Source organism: Neopelma chrysocephalum, unplaced genomic scaffold, assembly GCF_003984885.1.
Source record: "Neopelma chrysocephalum unplaced genomic scaffold, ASM398488v2 Primary Assembly neopelma1_96688, whole genome shotgun sequence".
Classification (NCBI taxonomy): Eukaryota; Metazoa; Chordata; class Aves; order Passeriformes; family Pipridae; genus Neopelma; species Neopelma chrysocephalum.
The window spans coordinates 1266872-1281592 of record NW_020925333.1 but is presented as its reverse complement, the minus strand read 5'-3'; the positions used below and the strand labels follow the sequence as shown (position 1 = coordinate 1281592).

The 14721-nt window shown below is 35.8% G+C and overlaps 1 protein-coding gene across 6 annotated transcripts in view; it reads left to right on the top strand.

Annotated features, from left to right (window-relative positions):
• The window catches only part of NIPBL (NIPBL, cohesin loading factor), a 164104-nt gene that overhangs the window by 90308 nt on the left and 59075 nt on the right, over positions 1 to 14721 (top strand). For 4 of the 6 annotated variants that reach the window (XM_027709181.1, XM_027709176.1, XM_027709177.1 and 1 more), the window contains one exon: positions 2623 to 3255. The exons of 1 other annotated variant lie outside the window; for it this stretch is intronic. In XM_027709181.1, the coding sequence (XP_027564982.1) occupies positions 2623 to 3255 (633 nt within the window). Of the gene's footprint in view, positions 1 to 2622; positions 3256 to 13217; positions 13528 to 14721 lie in introns of those variants that run through there. One more of the 6 variants, XM_027709180.1, reaches the window with a different exon arrangement.

Genomic DNA, 14721 nt, shown 5'->3' with positions numbered 1-14721 from the left:
GACTAAACAACCCCAGCTCCCTCAGCCACTCCTTAGAGAACTTGTGCTCCAGACCCTTCCCCAGCTCTATTGCCCTTCTCTGGACAAACTACAGTACCTGTCCTTCTCGTACTGAGCGCCCACAGCTGGACAGAGTGTTCAAGGTGCAGCCTCACCAGTGCCCAGTAAACGGGGGACAATAATTGCTGGCCCTGCTGGCCACACTATGGCTGATATAAGCCAGGATGCCTTTGGCCTTCTTGGCCACCTGGGCACACTGTTGGCTTTTGTCTGAAGTCTTAGCATTGCATAGCATGTGGTACGTGTTCATTGTGTGATACCTGTTCAGCACTGCTAATGTTTGTGGTAGACTGAAACTGTTAGAGAATGCTTCGTATTTTTCAGTTTCTTTTCACCTCAATACATTCATATTGTAGCTTCTAAGCCTTCTTGTTGTCAGGGGCTTAACCATCATTAAATGTCTAAGAAATATGTGAAGTTATTGGTAGAGTATGTTCTCTTAAATGCAGCTTATAGGCCTTACTATCAAAACCTTTCAGGAATTTCCTTCAGAAGGAAGATATTTTCAAATACCTATTCGTAGTGCTGCCTAGGAGAGGCAAAACTTTACTTTTGTTTCTTCATTTGCTGGATTCTAAGTATGTTCAATGGAATGCACTGAAATCCTTCTGACCTCCTCAAGTGTACTCAAAAAGAATCACCTTATCTATTGCTACAGTGTTATTTTTCAACATGACAAATACCAAATTAATACCAAATCAGAACAACTTTGTCAGATTTACTTAGAAGTTTAGGACAAGGGAGAATCAAGTCTGTGCCTCTTTAGAAGTGTAAGTGTGAAAAACAGTAAATATCCCATGGTTGCAACTTTAAAAGTATTTATTTGAGATAATTCAAGATTAGTATGTCAGCAATATCTTATTGAAAAGTTCTGAGCTGCCTCTACTATTTGTAGAAATTACCCTGCAGCTTGTATTTCCTGAGTGGTAGTCATTACCATAAAAGAAATTAGTAGCTGGTGATTTCTGCTACACATTACACTAAGACAATCTTGTAAATTACCAAAAGAAATGGCAGCTGGGGGGAGGAGCATCACACAAATAGGAATCTGTGGTGAAAAGCAAGTGAGAGATCTTAGGGTGTAGCCACAACTTTGGTTGAGTGTGGTATCTGATTTGAGAGGGGGAAGTGGAATAGTAGAAAGAGTTTGAGAATCGGAGTGAGTCAAAGTAGGGTTTTCTGACATTACAGATGTTATTGTCACAATATGGAGTTATTGCTGATGGCCAAGAAGGATTAAGTTAAACCCATGTAATCCATACAGAAATTATAGGATTTTTTACAGAATGTACTAGGGGGGCAAAGTAAGTATAGCAGCCTGTGCAAAGAAGTCATCAGTAAAAGCACACTTTTCCTGCGAATTGAAGCTTTGGTAGAGATACCCATTCTGTTTTTTCATCTACAGGTCAGTACATTGCTTAATGATTCTTAGTATTTCTAAAAATATCTAGTAGAAATTTAAGCTGCAGAATAAAACTACTTTCCTGTTTAGTGGTGTTTCTTGAATGAAGCACATGGGGACCTGTATTCCAGTTAATTTTCGGTTGTTATTTGCAGTACTGACCATGATGACCTGACCAGAATAACAGTAATTTCAGTCACTGCTTTCCAAAAATCAGTATTCCCCAATGAATGAATGGAATCTGAATTGTTGCTTCAAGAAGAGGAGACTCTGTGTCCTCTCTTCTACTATTTCTTTTTAAGCCAAAAATATAGCTCAAAGTTGCAATTGGGACAGGTTGAACAGTTCTGTTTTTCAGACCTTTTTTTCTAGGCTAACAGTTATGGGGACCTGATTAGTTTGAGGAACAAAAACTTTGAATGTGCTTAATTGGAGAATGTATTTAATTAAAAATGTCTTTTAAAAATTTCTATAGATACACTCAAATCCTGAAAAGAGAGTACAGAGAAACAAATATTCATAAACTAAAAAAAGGAGGGAGGAGGGAGATAAGGGAGGGAATGGTAGAAAAATGCCTTAAGACAATTAGTGTTTTCTACATAGTAATGAGTAGGGGAGGTAGGAATGAGTTTACCTAAAATAGATTTTAAAAAAGTTCAAAATGAATTGTCAGAATCCAAGTTAAGGAGGTTGTGTATGTTTTGAATTTTTTTTAATTAAAAATGTGTGGCTGAAATGACTAATGTGTCAACACTGATCATTAAGTCTTCGTCACCAGACCTTATTAAGAATCTTTTTGATCTTTCCTTTTTTCTGTAGTCAACTTGCTTCATTGACCATTTTCTAATAGTTGATATTCTGAACCTTAGGTACTATTTTTATTTATTCTTTTTGGTGGTGGGTTTTTTTGTTCCATCTTCTCTGAAATGATCCTTTCTCTACCTGCAATGGACTGCTAAAATTCCTAGGAAATATACTGCAACTATCTGGATTGCATCTTGATCTAGCAATGATGTACTTCCTACCAATCTTATTTAGACCTTTTGTGATCACAGTTATATGTAGAAATACACATTAACATTATGTAGGTTATATTTAGTGTGTTTTTATATAAACATGAAACAACATAACTGTTCAGTTTTTCTGAATTATTATTCTAGGATCAAGACAACCTTTAATCCAACAATCTCAGCCTCCACCTTATTCATCACCTAGAGATGTTCCCCCAGACATATTGTTAGATTCTCCAGAAAGAAAGCAAAAGAAACAAAAGAAAATGAAGTTAGGCAAGGATGAAAAAGACCAGACTGAAAAAGCTGCAATGTATGATATCATTAGTTCTCCTTCCAAGGACTCCACTAAGCTTACATTAAGACTCTCTCGTGTAAGATCTTCGGATATGGACCAGCAGGATGATATGCTTTCTGGTTTGGAAAACAGCAGTGTGTCAGAGAGTGATATTCCTTTTAATGTGCAGTACCCAGGACAGACTTCTAAAACACCCGTTACTCCACAGGATGTTAACCGCCCACTAAACGCTGCTCAGTGTTTGCCGCAGCATGAACAGACAGCTTTCCTTCAGGCACAACAAGTGCCTGTTTTACAACAGAACACTTCAGTTGCTGCAAAACAACCTCAAACTCCTGTGGTACAGACACAGCAACAGGTTTCGCAACAAGGAGCTATAACGTCATATGATGAAGTAGAATTGGATGCATTGGCTGAAATTGAGCGGATAGAACGTGAATCAGCTATTGAAAGGGAGCGATTTTCAAAAGAAGTGCAAGATAAAGGTAAAAGGATTGTGTGTGTGTATACACTATATATTATATAAATATATATATATGCATATAAACCCCATATATATATATATATAAAAAGCTTCCTGTCATTGTCACATAGTTCAGTTCTGTTTACTCAGTGTAGGTTCTTCTGCGACGTTCATCTCCATTCCCCTCCAACAATGAACTGTAATCTCTCATATATGCATATTTTGAATATCTGGTATTCTTTTTTTGGGGTCTTAATGGAGGGAAAGTGAAATTCTTATGTTTCAAAATTCTTTTAAGATACTCTCACTTTGAACTGTGAGACTGAATGAAGTACAATTGATGTTGTTTATAGTTTCTAAAATCCCAGCCATACCATAAATTAAAATATGTAGTAAGTTTTGATAGTTGAATTATCAATTATCTACCCATGTTACCTAATTTTAAGAAAATGCAGGAAAACTGTTTTATCCCATTTCTATTCATATCCCCATTTAAATTTAATGTGAATGAGATGCCAGATTAAAATCACATCTGTTTTTTTAAAGGTAGTATAATAACTGGGTAATATATAGTACGATATTGTCTGTAATGTTTGTTCAACTGGTTATTAATTATTATGTAGGCATTAGAAGCTTTTGAGAACTACAATATATCTGTATGGTTTCTAGCACAGAACCAGATGGGCCTCTGAAACGTTTTATCTTCACTTCAGTAGCTGTACTGGTTGTCTTAACTGATTTAATTGAATCTATCTTTTTTTTTCTTTCTTTCTTTTTTTTTGGTTTTATTTTGATTTCCCTTTCTGTTATTAACTGGTTTGAAGGTCTTTGGGTTCAGAAATCTCAAAAACAGATACAAAGTCCACATGTAGATCTTGAAGATAAAATGTATTTTATAACTTAGAAAATGATAGGTTACCATAAGTATTTTTCAGAAGCTTCCTCTGCATTGTGTTTGACTTCTGAGAAAAAAGTCTTTTGTAGCATAATGCTAATTTATTAGGTACTCACAAGAAAAATCTTGCAAAGTGAAAAATGGTGAAAATTCTGATGTTGGTTGTTCATAGGTAAAACTAGTCCATTGTGAATATACTTGCATGTGTGCAACTGAATGAACCCCACACAGTTTGGGTCTTTAACCAGCAGTAAGAGTGCAAATTTTCTCCTTATTCAAAGTGGTTCAAAGTGGTTTTTCACTGTTTTTAAAGATGCCAAAGTGGCGAGGGGAGGAGAGAGTTTGTGTGTGTGTGCGTGTGTGTGTTTGTAAATGTGGTTGTTGCAGTAGTAAAAGGATTAACTTCTGAGATGTTCCTTATTTGGTAACTAAATCAAGTCCTTTTAGGAAATGTTGTCTGTGAATATATGGAGAAAATGTGTGCTCACCTCAAAAGAGATCTCTACTGTCTTTAATTTTAATTCAATGAAATGGGGAATTTATTAATTTACTTAAATCTCTTCTGTTAATTTTAAATTTATTGTTGGGGAGTTAGTCTGTGGTTTGTGGCATACTACTTCAAAAGCTACATTTATGTCCTCACACTTCAAATAGAATCTTCATCATATTTTACCTGAGAAGCACCTGGAAAAATGCACAGCAACCTTCAAAGACTGAAACACACTTTCTGTTTTCTTGAGGCTTTCAGAAAATGTTGATCATTAGTTGTAAAGTTTGTTTATCATAAGTACATAGCCATGGACAGACTCTTGATTTGTTTCTTCTGGGGAAAGGAATGATTTTTATAGAAAATGATCTCTCCCCTTCCCCACTGATCAATAACCATCTTCCTGATCTTATGCTTCCCTCTTATCTGCATCCTCTGGCAGGTCTCAGTTCTTCCTGAGTTCCTACAATTGCTGTAAATCAGGTGCAAGAGTTGCTGCCTTATATTGGGATAAATTATCACTGTTTATTCACTCATACTAAGTTGCCCCTATGATAGACAGCAGCTCTTTTCGCTTTGGCTGCTGAGCTTTCAACCAGGAGTGCATAGTATTCAGGAGAAAGATTTTTAGCAGTCTTGGGACAGATTTTCTGAAAATCTCTTACCTTGGAGAGACACAGTTCTTACTTTTTGGTAATGCTTTTGCCATTGCTTCTAAGTTTATGCTATGTCTAGAGGTTGATACACTCAGGGATTGTTCTAGTTAGAGCTGCAGGAGGCGTGGCTGCAGGAGGAAGTTTCCTCTATTGTTCCTGTGGGAATATGTCTGTTAGAAACATATTTAATAACTTCTAAATATGTCATTCATTTGTGCAAAGCTGCTTAGTGTATTTATACAAAAGCCTGACATTTTTTCATTTTAGTACATATATTGTAATTTCAGATAACTTTATGTCAAGAAAATGGTGTGGGTGTAGCAAGTGCTCTTTCTAATTAGAATGGGAATGCGTAGTGCCAGCTGATGAGCAAGCATCACTCGAGAAACTTACTCAAGGTGCTAGCACATGCTAAAATCTGCATGGAAGCTTCTTTGCTGCTTTTGTAATCAAGGCATGGGAATGCATTTTACAGACACAGTTTGGGGTTTTTTTGTATACTCAAATTGTTTTCCATAAATTACTTTCAGTAGACTTGTACTCACAAGTTTTGATAGAAGATAAGTGGTCTCTTCTGTCCTTTTTTTTAGACATAAAATCTCTGTAGTACTGTGCTTTATCAAAGGTTTTCAAATGCTTTCTTTTTAACAGTAAGGCTTTGGTTGGACATGACATGTTCTTTCTGGGGCTAGTAACCAGTAATGTGGTGGAACTGTTTATTTCAGAGGAGAGGCAGAGATTTTCTGAGAGGGATTCTCGCTAAGAATTATACAACTGCTACATTTGCCTAAGGCAATGCTAAGGTCTTTTTTTTTTTTTAATGCTGAGGTCCTCCAATTATGTTTGGTGGGAAATGGGGATTGGAGCCTTTGGGTAATTATAGTGCTTTCTGTAATTACTCATTATTTTTAATAAAGCTGTTAATATATTTAGCTTCCACCAAACAAAGTCTCTCAAAGTGGAAGGGGAAGCAGTTTCTGTTTCAGAAGAGGAACTAACACAGGGTTTTGCAGTACTGTCTTCTTTGAAAAGCAGCTTGCCTTTCTGGTAAAGGAATATTTAGCGCAAAAATCAATCATTCAAAATCTGACAGATTTGACCAAGTGTATGTCAGATATGCATAAGGAATTATTTTATAATACAAACTTTCTACATTATTTGGGTGCTTTTTGGAGCTATGTTTTTATAATTCTATCATTTTGGTCTATTTGGTTCTTGGGTTCAGTGAATTGTATGGTCTTTTCATCATGATAGAGAGTTGCAAGTTTTAAAAAAGGTGGTTTCATCCTTGTCCTCTGTGTGGAAGGGTAGGAGTTCATCTCTTCTTCCTACCTTCTCCATCAAGGAAGTCTCTCTGTATTGGTTAATTTTAGAAGTAATTTGTTTGTATCTGTTAATTAAAGGAGTAGTTGGTGACTTTGGAAATCTAGGCACTTGGCACCGCAAGTTACATTCCAAGACATCTGTTATGTTTAACATCCTCAGTACTACTAATTAAGTCCATGGAACAAGACACACCTCAGGTCTTCAGTTCCCATTGCCCCCCTCACAATGGCCTCTATACTCTGATCGGGTACAAGATGTTTGTTAATCAATACTGGATCATATCTTCTCTTTTGAAACAGTGTGTAGTATTACAGATAGGTTTAGCTGTCAAGACTCAGATTATCTGAGTTGGAAAAAAAAGTGATTCAGAAGGGCTAAGACAGAAATGTTTTTCCACAGCAGTCAGCAGGTGAACCATCTTCTGCTCTAGGTACATTGTGATATTTTGATGATATAATTTCTTCAGAAAGGTAGTGGAACTTCATACACACTTCATTCTCTTCTAAGCACTGCCAGTAATCACATTTCCTGTACTACTTGGTGCCCTTGAAAGCTTTTCAAACAAGTAGAGGTCTGTATTCTGAACCAGTTTTGTTCAACTTAACTGAAGTTGTGCTTTGTTCACACTCTGAAGTTGACTACTCCAAGAAAGTACAGGAAATTAGAAAATTTGTCCCAAGAATTTCTGTTCTTCTCAAGCATCTTTTTTTTCTTTTGGAATATGAGGATGTTGAGGAAGAAATTTCATTTTGATAACGTCAATTCTGTATTAACTTGTGCTTTACTACTGTTCAGATGCCAGTGGGTTATTTTTGTGTATAATTAAGTCGTTCAAAGTTAGTCACTCACTTTCAGACCAAACCTTTCCTAAAACATTACATAAAGTTCTTCTTGTTTTTCAAGATTCAGACCTGCTCCAGAATTAATTTTCAGATTCAAAGTTTATACCTCGAGATCTTTCATGCTTTTCTAAAAACTCCAAACACTGTGAACCAAAAAGCTAAAAGGAGCTCTGAGTCTTCTAGCAAGGGCAAAAGGGAAGATAACCTTGAAAATTACATAAAACCCCAGAAAGTAACCCATCTTTTTTCAGATACTCTTTTTCAAATTGATTTAGTTTTTTATTTTATTCAGAGTTGCTACATTTTAATTTGAGCTCTTCCATACATAGAATTGTGTGGTCACTGTTAGATTTTAGGCTGCTTCAAAGACACTTTTGTGTAATACTGCTGTTTTAAAAGATTAAGGAGTTCTGCTTTTACTTGTAAAAAGCGCTATTCTTTGGGATTTGTGAGAAGAATAATGAAATCATTAATCACTAACCATTCAATTGGGAGGCTAATATTTTTTTTAAACTTAAAACATTAGAAGAGTTTTCTTAATGAGACAAACCAACTTGTATGTGTGTGTTTTTCCCTATATATTTTATCCCTGAGGATCCATTTTACCCACTTCTTTGGAATCTTACTGTGGATTCTTTAAATTAGGAAGAAGTGAAGCCGTAATAACTTTATTTCCAATAATGGGATCAGTTAGGGGGCATTTGGATGCCTGCTGTGGGCTCTTCTTTTTTTTGGTTCGTTCCAAGCCCATAGCAGCAGACACACACATCCCAAGAGTGTGAATCTGCCGGAGCAAAACTCTCAAAACTACAGTTATAGGTAAGTAACCTTTTTCTCTTATCTTTTAAGTTCTTATCCAGCTCCTCTCCCTTTCTCTCCATTACCCATCTCCCCCTTAAAGTTCCCCAAAGAGGAAGCTAGTAGAAGAACACTGTTAAGTATGGTTTGTTTACATCTAATTTTATGTAGCCAATTAATGAAATGTCAGAATGTGTAATTATAACCAGTATATTAGCATTAATTTCCAAAAATATGTTATAGAGGGTTTCTTTCCTTAAAAATGGAGCTACAAGTTTAGCAATTTGTATAGTAATCTCACAGATTATAGTCACTAATACTAGAAAATGAAATGAGAGAGTGTGAAAGATTGTGTGTCTGTGTAGTAGGACATTAGGTATCATGTTTTGTATATACAGGCTTTCATTGGGTCTGCATAGACATAAGGGATGAAACTGATACCTCCTGTAGCTCTTCCAAGAAAAGCAGCTTTGCATCCTCCAGTTCCTCTAGATGAGAGATTTTGTGTTTGTGTGTGTTCGGACGTGTTTTAAGAAAAGTAAGGGGAAGAAATTCCTCTTCTATTCAGAGGAATTGCAGTGAAATGTTGCAATGTTTCCATCTGTCTGGGAAAAGTTACTTCCTTTTATAGTTTTTATGAAGAATGAAAAACTAATTGAATGAAAAATACATTTGTTTAAAAAAAGGAGAGGCATGTGACAGCTCAGTTGGTTGGAGCATGGTGCTAATAATGCCAAGGTTGTGGGTTTTATCCCCATACGGGCCATTCACTCAAGAGTTGGACTTGATGATCCTTGTGGGTCCCTTCCAACTCAGAATATTCTGTGATTCTGTGATTGTAATAGCACTTTTGTTTATGCTCCTGTGTTACATGAAATCAAAATTCCCCCGTTTATCCCAGGCTGTGCTTTATGTAGTGTAACGCAGAAACCTGCTCTTGTAAGATGGTGTAGAAAATAACCAAAATGTAGCAGTTAGCAAGAATTCATCTTCTTCCCTCCCACCCCCAATCTGTAGTATAAACTAATACTGGAAAATTTAGGGTAACTTGCATGTCGTATATACACTTGATTGTACCTGTTAGATGGATGACAGGATTTACCATATTACTTACCCAGTAATGATTTATATTCTGGGACAGTCATTTCTCTTTAGTGGATTTAAATCCTGATAAAGAAATGGGATGAGTAATTAATAAACCTTAGTAAGAATTTAATCCCAGCATTTCTGTAGTTCATATTGGCTAAATTCTCCCTGACACCAACCTAAGAGGACATAGACTTCTTTTCATTGTCATGCAATATAAATGTTACTGTATCTAGTTAACTGAAGATATTTTTGATATCTTGATTTTGTGCAAGGTATGATGTCAGAACAAAATCAACATCTGGAATGGAGATTTCAAAGACATTGCTTATTTCTGAAGTTTTCTGTTTATACTAATGAATTAAAAACTAATTGGATATGGTAGTGTAAGTGATACCTAAAATAAGTAGTTTTCATTGTCTAATATTAGTGCGTTGCATTTTTCTTGTGAAATTAGGTACTGCACTCTCTATTTCAAAGAAAGTGCACTTTAGCTTTTGCTCAGATATTTTGAATTTACAGAACTATAATTCTGCACAAAGCAATCAGATGGATAAAACCCAGCATTTATGTCAGAAGAATCTATCTCATAAGTAAATTAAAATAATATTGTTTGTAAAAGCAATATTAAATTCAGGGAGGTGAAGTTACAGCTTCCAATCTCTAAACAAGTGTAGATATTTGATTACACTTTTCTGCAGTTCAATCCTTATTTCCTACTGTAATATTTCCTTTGTATTGCTATAGTTGACAGAGAATAATGGATTACCAGACATCCTTAATAGAAAGATTAATAAAATCATATTTCATTCTGATACAATGACGGTGTTATTGCTATATTTAAGGAAACAAGCAAAACTTCAGAATCTTCATTTTGATAAAGTCTACTACACCCTAAAGCATGTTAGAGACCCCTGTAGCCTTTTTGTGTTTTGTCCTGAATGAGTTTAGACATCCTGCCTGATGGGCTTTCCTTTTTGTACAGTGACCAAAAGTCTTTTAACAGATTGCTAAAAATTAGCAGCTGTTCCTTTTCAGATTCTCAGAAATCCATTCCTTTGAACAGCAGCAGCTAGAAGCCCTCTGGACTCTTCCTTAGAGATTTTTGGAATTAGGTTCAGTTCTATAAAGCTTCCTATACCAGCTTCATGACTGTACTTTCTTGGTTTCTTCTGTAAGGGAGGAAACAGTGAGAATAACATTTTTGACCTGTGTTTACTGAGTCTCTCCTTCAAGGGGAGGAGCTTGTACTGTGGAAATCTCTTCTGCTGATGGGAAGATTCTCTTCGGTTGTTCAATTCTTTTTTTTATTGGAATAGGACTTCGGGGGGAAGTCAGGTGAGAGCAAACTCTCATGGTTTTTGATGGTGTGTATTGGTGAAGGAGTAGAAAAGAATGGATATTTGCCCTCACTCCATTGAAAGGTCATCCATCAGTACCACTGAAGTAATTTTAAACCTTCCTTGTACACAAATTGGATTACTGTAGTCTACAGAGCACTGTTGGTTGGAGGGACAGGGCACTTACACAACTTTGAAGAGATCTGTGAAAAATAACTAAGAAAAGAAAACAGTTGACAGTAAACAGAGGTTTGTTATTTGAACATACAGCTGAGTGTTGCCTGTTGAGAATTTCTAATCTTGATTATTAGCTTAGATAAGATAAGCTTGTAATTGGGCCTCTGTCTGACTTGTCTCTGAGGTTGTTAAAAAGTAGATTTGACAACATACCGTAACCTCTTAGGACTGGTGTATTTGGTTTAAATGTATTAATTACTTATTTAAATCATTACCTAAGTGGTATTTCAAATGAGTGAAGGCATATCCCAGTAATCTCTACAGAGTGTTAAAGCTTTAAAAGTGTAAAACTCTTAATTGTTATGCTTAACAAAAAGTAAGTTTCAATTGCCATCAAAAGGGTTCATCCAGAATTCAGCCTTAGAGGATCAAACTTATTTGTGGCTGTGAAGAGGAGTATATTCACATTTAACCATCCTGGATATGAAGTCTACAACTGAATCCCTTGCAAATTCTAAATGGGGAAGCGATAATTTTTATATTATGTCTATTTTGAAGTCTATCAAACTGTATTAGTGTAGTGAAGTGTTACCATTCTATTACAATAAAGCTTGGCAACCATGCACATTATTATTTAACTTCTTACCTTTTCACAGATACTTACAAAAAGCCCATTTCAGTTTGCTAGGCCAAGCAGTTCTAGAAGTTTTTAGGCTATCATCCAGTTATACTCAAGTTGTTGAAAGGGTTTAATCTGGGACTTAAGGCAGTCATCAGGTTTGCAGGAAAGCAGTAACGTAGGAGACTTCATCACTAATGGTGTTGTGGCTGCTGCTTTGGTAAGATGCCAGGTTTAATAAAAGAACAGAGGTATTTCTTTAATACAACTCCCCTCATCCAGCTACTGCTTCTAACACTTCCTTGGCTTCCAAGCATATCTGTTTTCAGGATGGATGTTCTTCAAATCATGTTTGACTCATAATTTCAGGAGAAATGTATCTCAGGGTATCTATGGCTATTCCTGTGCAATGCTTTTTTGCACACAAGTTCCACAGTATTTAATTAAATTTTAAATCTGAAAGTATTCATAATTTTAATATGCAGATATTTCCAAAGATGAAGGCCACAATTGTCTCCAGGAATACTGTTCATAAGAGGACAGGTCGGAGACAACCATTTGGAAATCCAGCTAATTTTTTTTATCCATGTCAAGCTTGTGGTTCCTGTAATGTTTTGTTTCTTGTACCACATTTAATTTGATAGAACATCTGTACTATTTTTTAGTTTAAGCTAGCTTATGAGTTTCAAGGTACTACCTTTTGGTGAGCATGTTTCAATGTAAAGAGAAAATCCTTGTGAATTTGTCAAGTCAAAAGGATATATACATAGATTAACTAGGATCAGACTATGCTCTAAACTGTCATAAATTTGTTAAAGGAATTGGACAAAATGTAGATATATTTTGAGTGTATCTACATCCTCAGAGAGAGGTGGAGGAGTGAAAAGTAGTTTTGAAAAAAATCTGAAAAAAACAAACTTGCATACCTGATCTCTAATATGGTCAGAAGACTCTTCTGTGGCTTACTACATATTGTTTTTATTATGAAAAGTGTTACAAAGACCAAAGCAAAAAGATCCTGATCACACTTTATTGGTCTCAAGAGCTTGTGAGCTTACATGTTTGGAACTGCGACAAGCTTTGGATCTATGTCTGTAAGATTAGAAAGAAAGACATTAGTCTGGTATTTTGGCAAAGTCCTAGATTCCCATCATAAAAAGAAATTCTACAGCCTATGGAATGAAGTGGATGAAGCTTGGATACTGATGCCTTGAAGGATATAGAGTATATTTCAATGGATATTGTAGAAGTTCCAAAGGTCATCTGTTCCCCTTGGGTCTCATGACTTAACAAAGTAGATGTATGCAAACTTGCATATATTTGACTGTAAAAGAGAAGATATGAAGACATCTGTTTTCAGAGGTTAATTACTCTCTCCTCACCTCTCTGATTCTTACTCTCATATAGTTGCAAGTGAGTTCGAGATTTTATAAAGCCCTTGAAGCCCAGTGGTATATTTCAGCTTTCAGATTTCTGCAGCTATCATGGCAACTTAAAAAGTTTTTATGCTCATTCACTGGAGTTTTTTCATTATATTTGATGAAGATAGTGTTACTATGTATTCATCCTACCTTTTGTGCCTTAGTTCAACCTGATATTTTCATATACTTGGGACAGCTTTTTTGTCCTAGACCCAAAATTCTCATAGAGGCAAAACAGTAATGATCAAGTCTAGTTTTGAGGCTCACCTTCAAGATGCACTGGAAATAAGAAGAAATCTGAGTGATCTGTAACTCTGTCTGCAATCACCTTGCCATCTAGGAAAATAAGGCTTTGAAGGTGCCCCTTTCTTCTCAGATAAGATGTCAAGTTACTAAAACAGCAGTATTCTATTGTCAAGAGAAATGAAGAAGGTGCATCAGAAGAGCTGTGTAGTTAGAGGGAATATGTATGCCAAGTTGTGATGTGATCATCTACTTGTGTGTTCTTACAATTTGACATTTTGGATGATGAAGAACAGCAGCATGTTGAGCCTGGTCACTTACAGAAGTCCAAGCAAGAAAATTGGTCCTACTTGAACTGTTTTGGTTGTTAAATCTTGGAGCCTTCAGCATGAGGGCTCTGAAAGGTGAGTTTTGGTTGATCCAACCATGGCTATTTAAAGCATCACTGCTCGTGGCCATCTGCTCCTGTAGTAGGCATAAGAGAGAGAAACATTTTCTTACTCTTAACTGACTCATTCGGCCTGGTAGGTTAATGCAAACCACCTCCACTAGTGCCTTAAGGTGATGCATTGGACAATAAAAAGCACTTAGAAATATGAATGCATGTTCCCTTCTGCTACAGGTGATAACCTCAGTTAAAGGAATGGGACAGATAATGAATAACAGTAATATCTTAAAGACTTCTGTTAGATTCACCATCAGAGCTTTACAGGACTTTTTCAGTGTGGCTGGTATTCCTGGACAATAACAAAGCTGACCAACCTTCTCCTAAGAACACAAGTTTCTCAATTTATGTTTCAAAATTTAAAGAGTTTTAATTGAGAAATAAGGTAATGATGCGTGTGGATGTATGTATATTTGTTTTAATCAGTAGTGTAGGGAATAAATCTGTGTAACTCCCCATATGAATCCAGCAGTTGCTGTGGTACAGAAGAAGCAAGAATCTCCATGCTAAAAAGCTGCACCTTTGATTTGCCAAATTTATTTTGCTTCACGTGTCTATCATAAAGTGGGCAGTCATTCCTACAGGTTTTGTTTGAACTATGCAAAGTCCTTTATTTGCAGTTGACCAGTTTCTGCATTGAGTTTATTGTATTTGTCTTTACTGTCTTCCAGCCATCAAATCTTGTAGAAAATTTTGAGGTTCTAGGAAGTTAGAGGTATCCAAATAGATTTGAGGATGAAAAATATGGTGAAAAAGCCTATTCATGTCACTGGAATTGACCATGTTACTGCTTGTTATTATGTCCTAATTTTAATTTTGGAGATGATCCTTCAAAGTTTCAATTATTCTAAGTAAGAATCTTCTAAAAATTTAGAAGTAATTAGAAGTCATATGTTATAATTTTGGTTTACAATTTCAGAGGAGTATTTGGTTTTTTTCATTGGCATTTATTTCCCTATTTCTTCATTGCATCCTCCTTGCTGTTCATTTTCCTACTCTGAAAAAGAAAACTGGTTCGTTGCTTCTGGTGATAAGGCACCACAAATCTAGGCACAAAATATGTTATTTTTCTTACGTTGTATTTGTGGTCTAGGCATTTTGACAATAGATCTATGTTAATCATTGCTTAACCTTAAAATAATATTCCCTGATT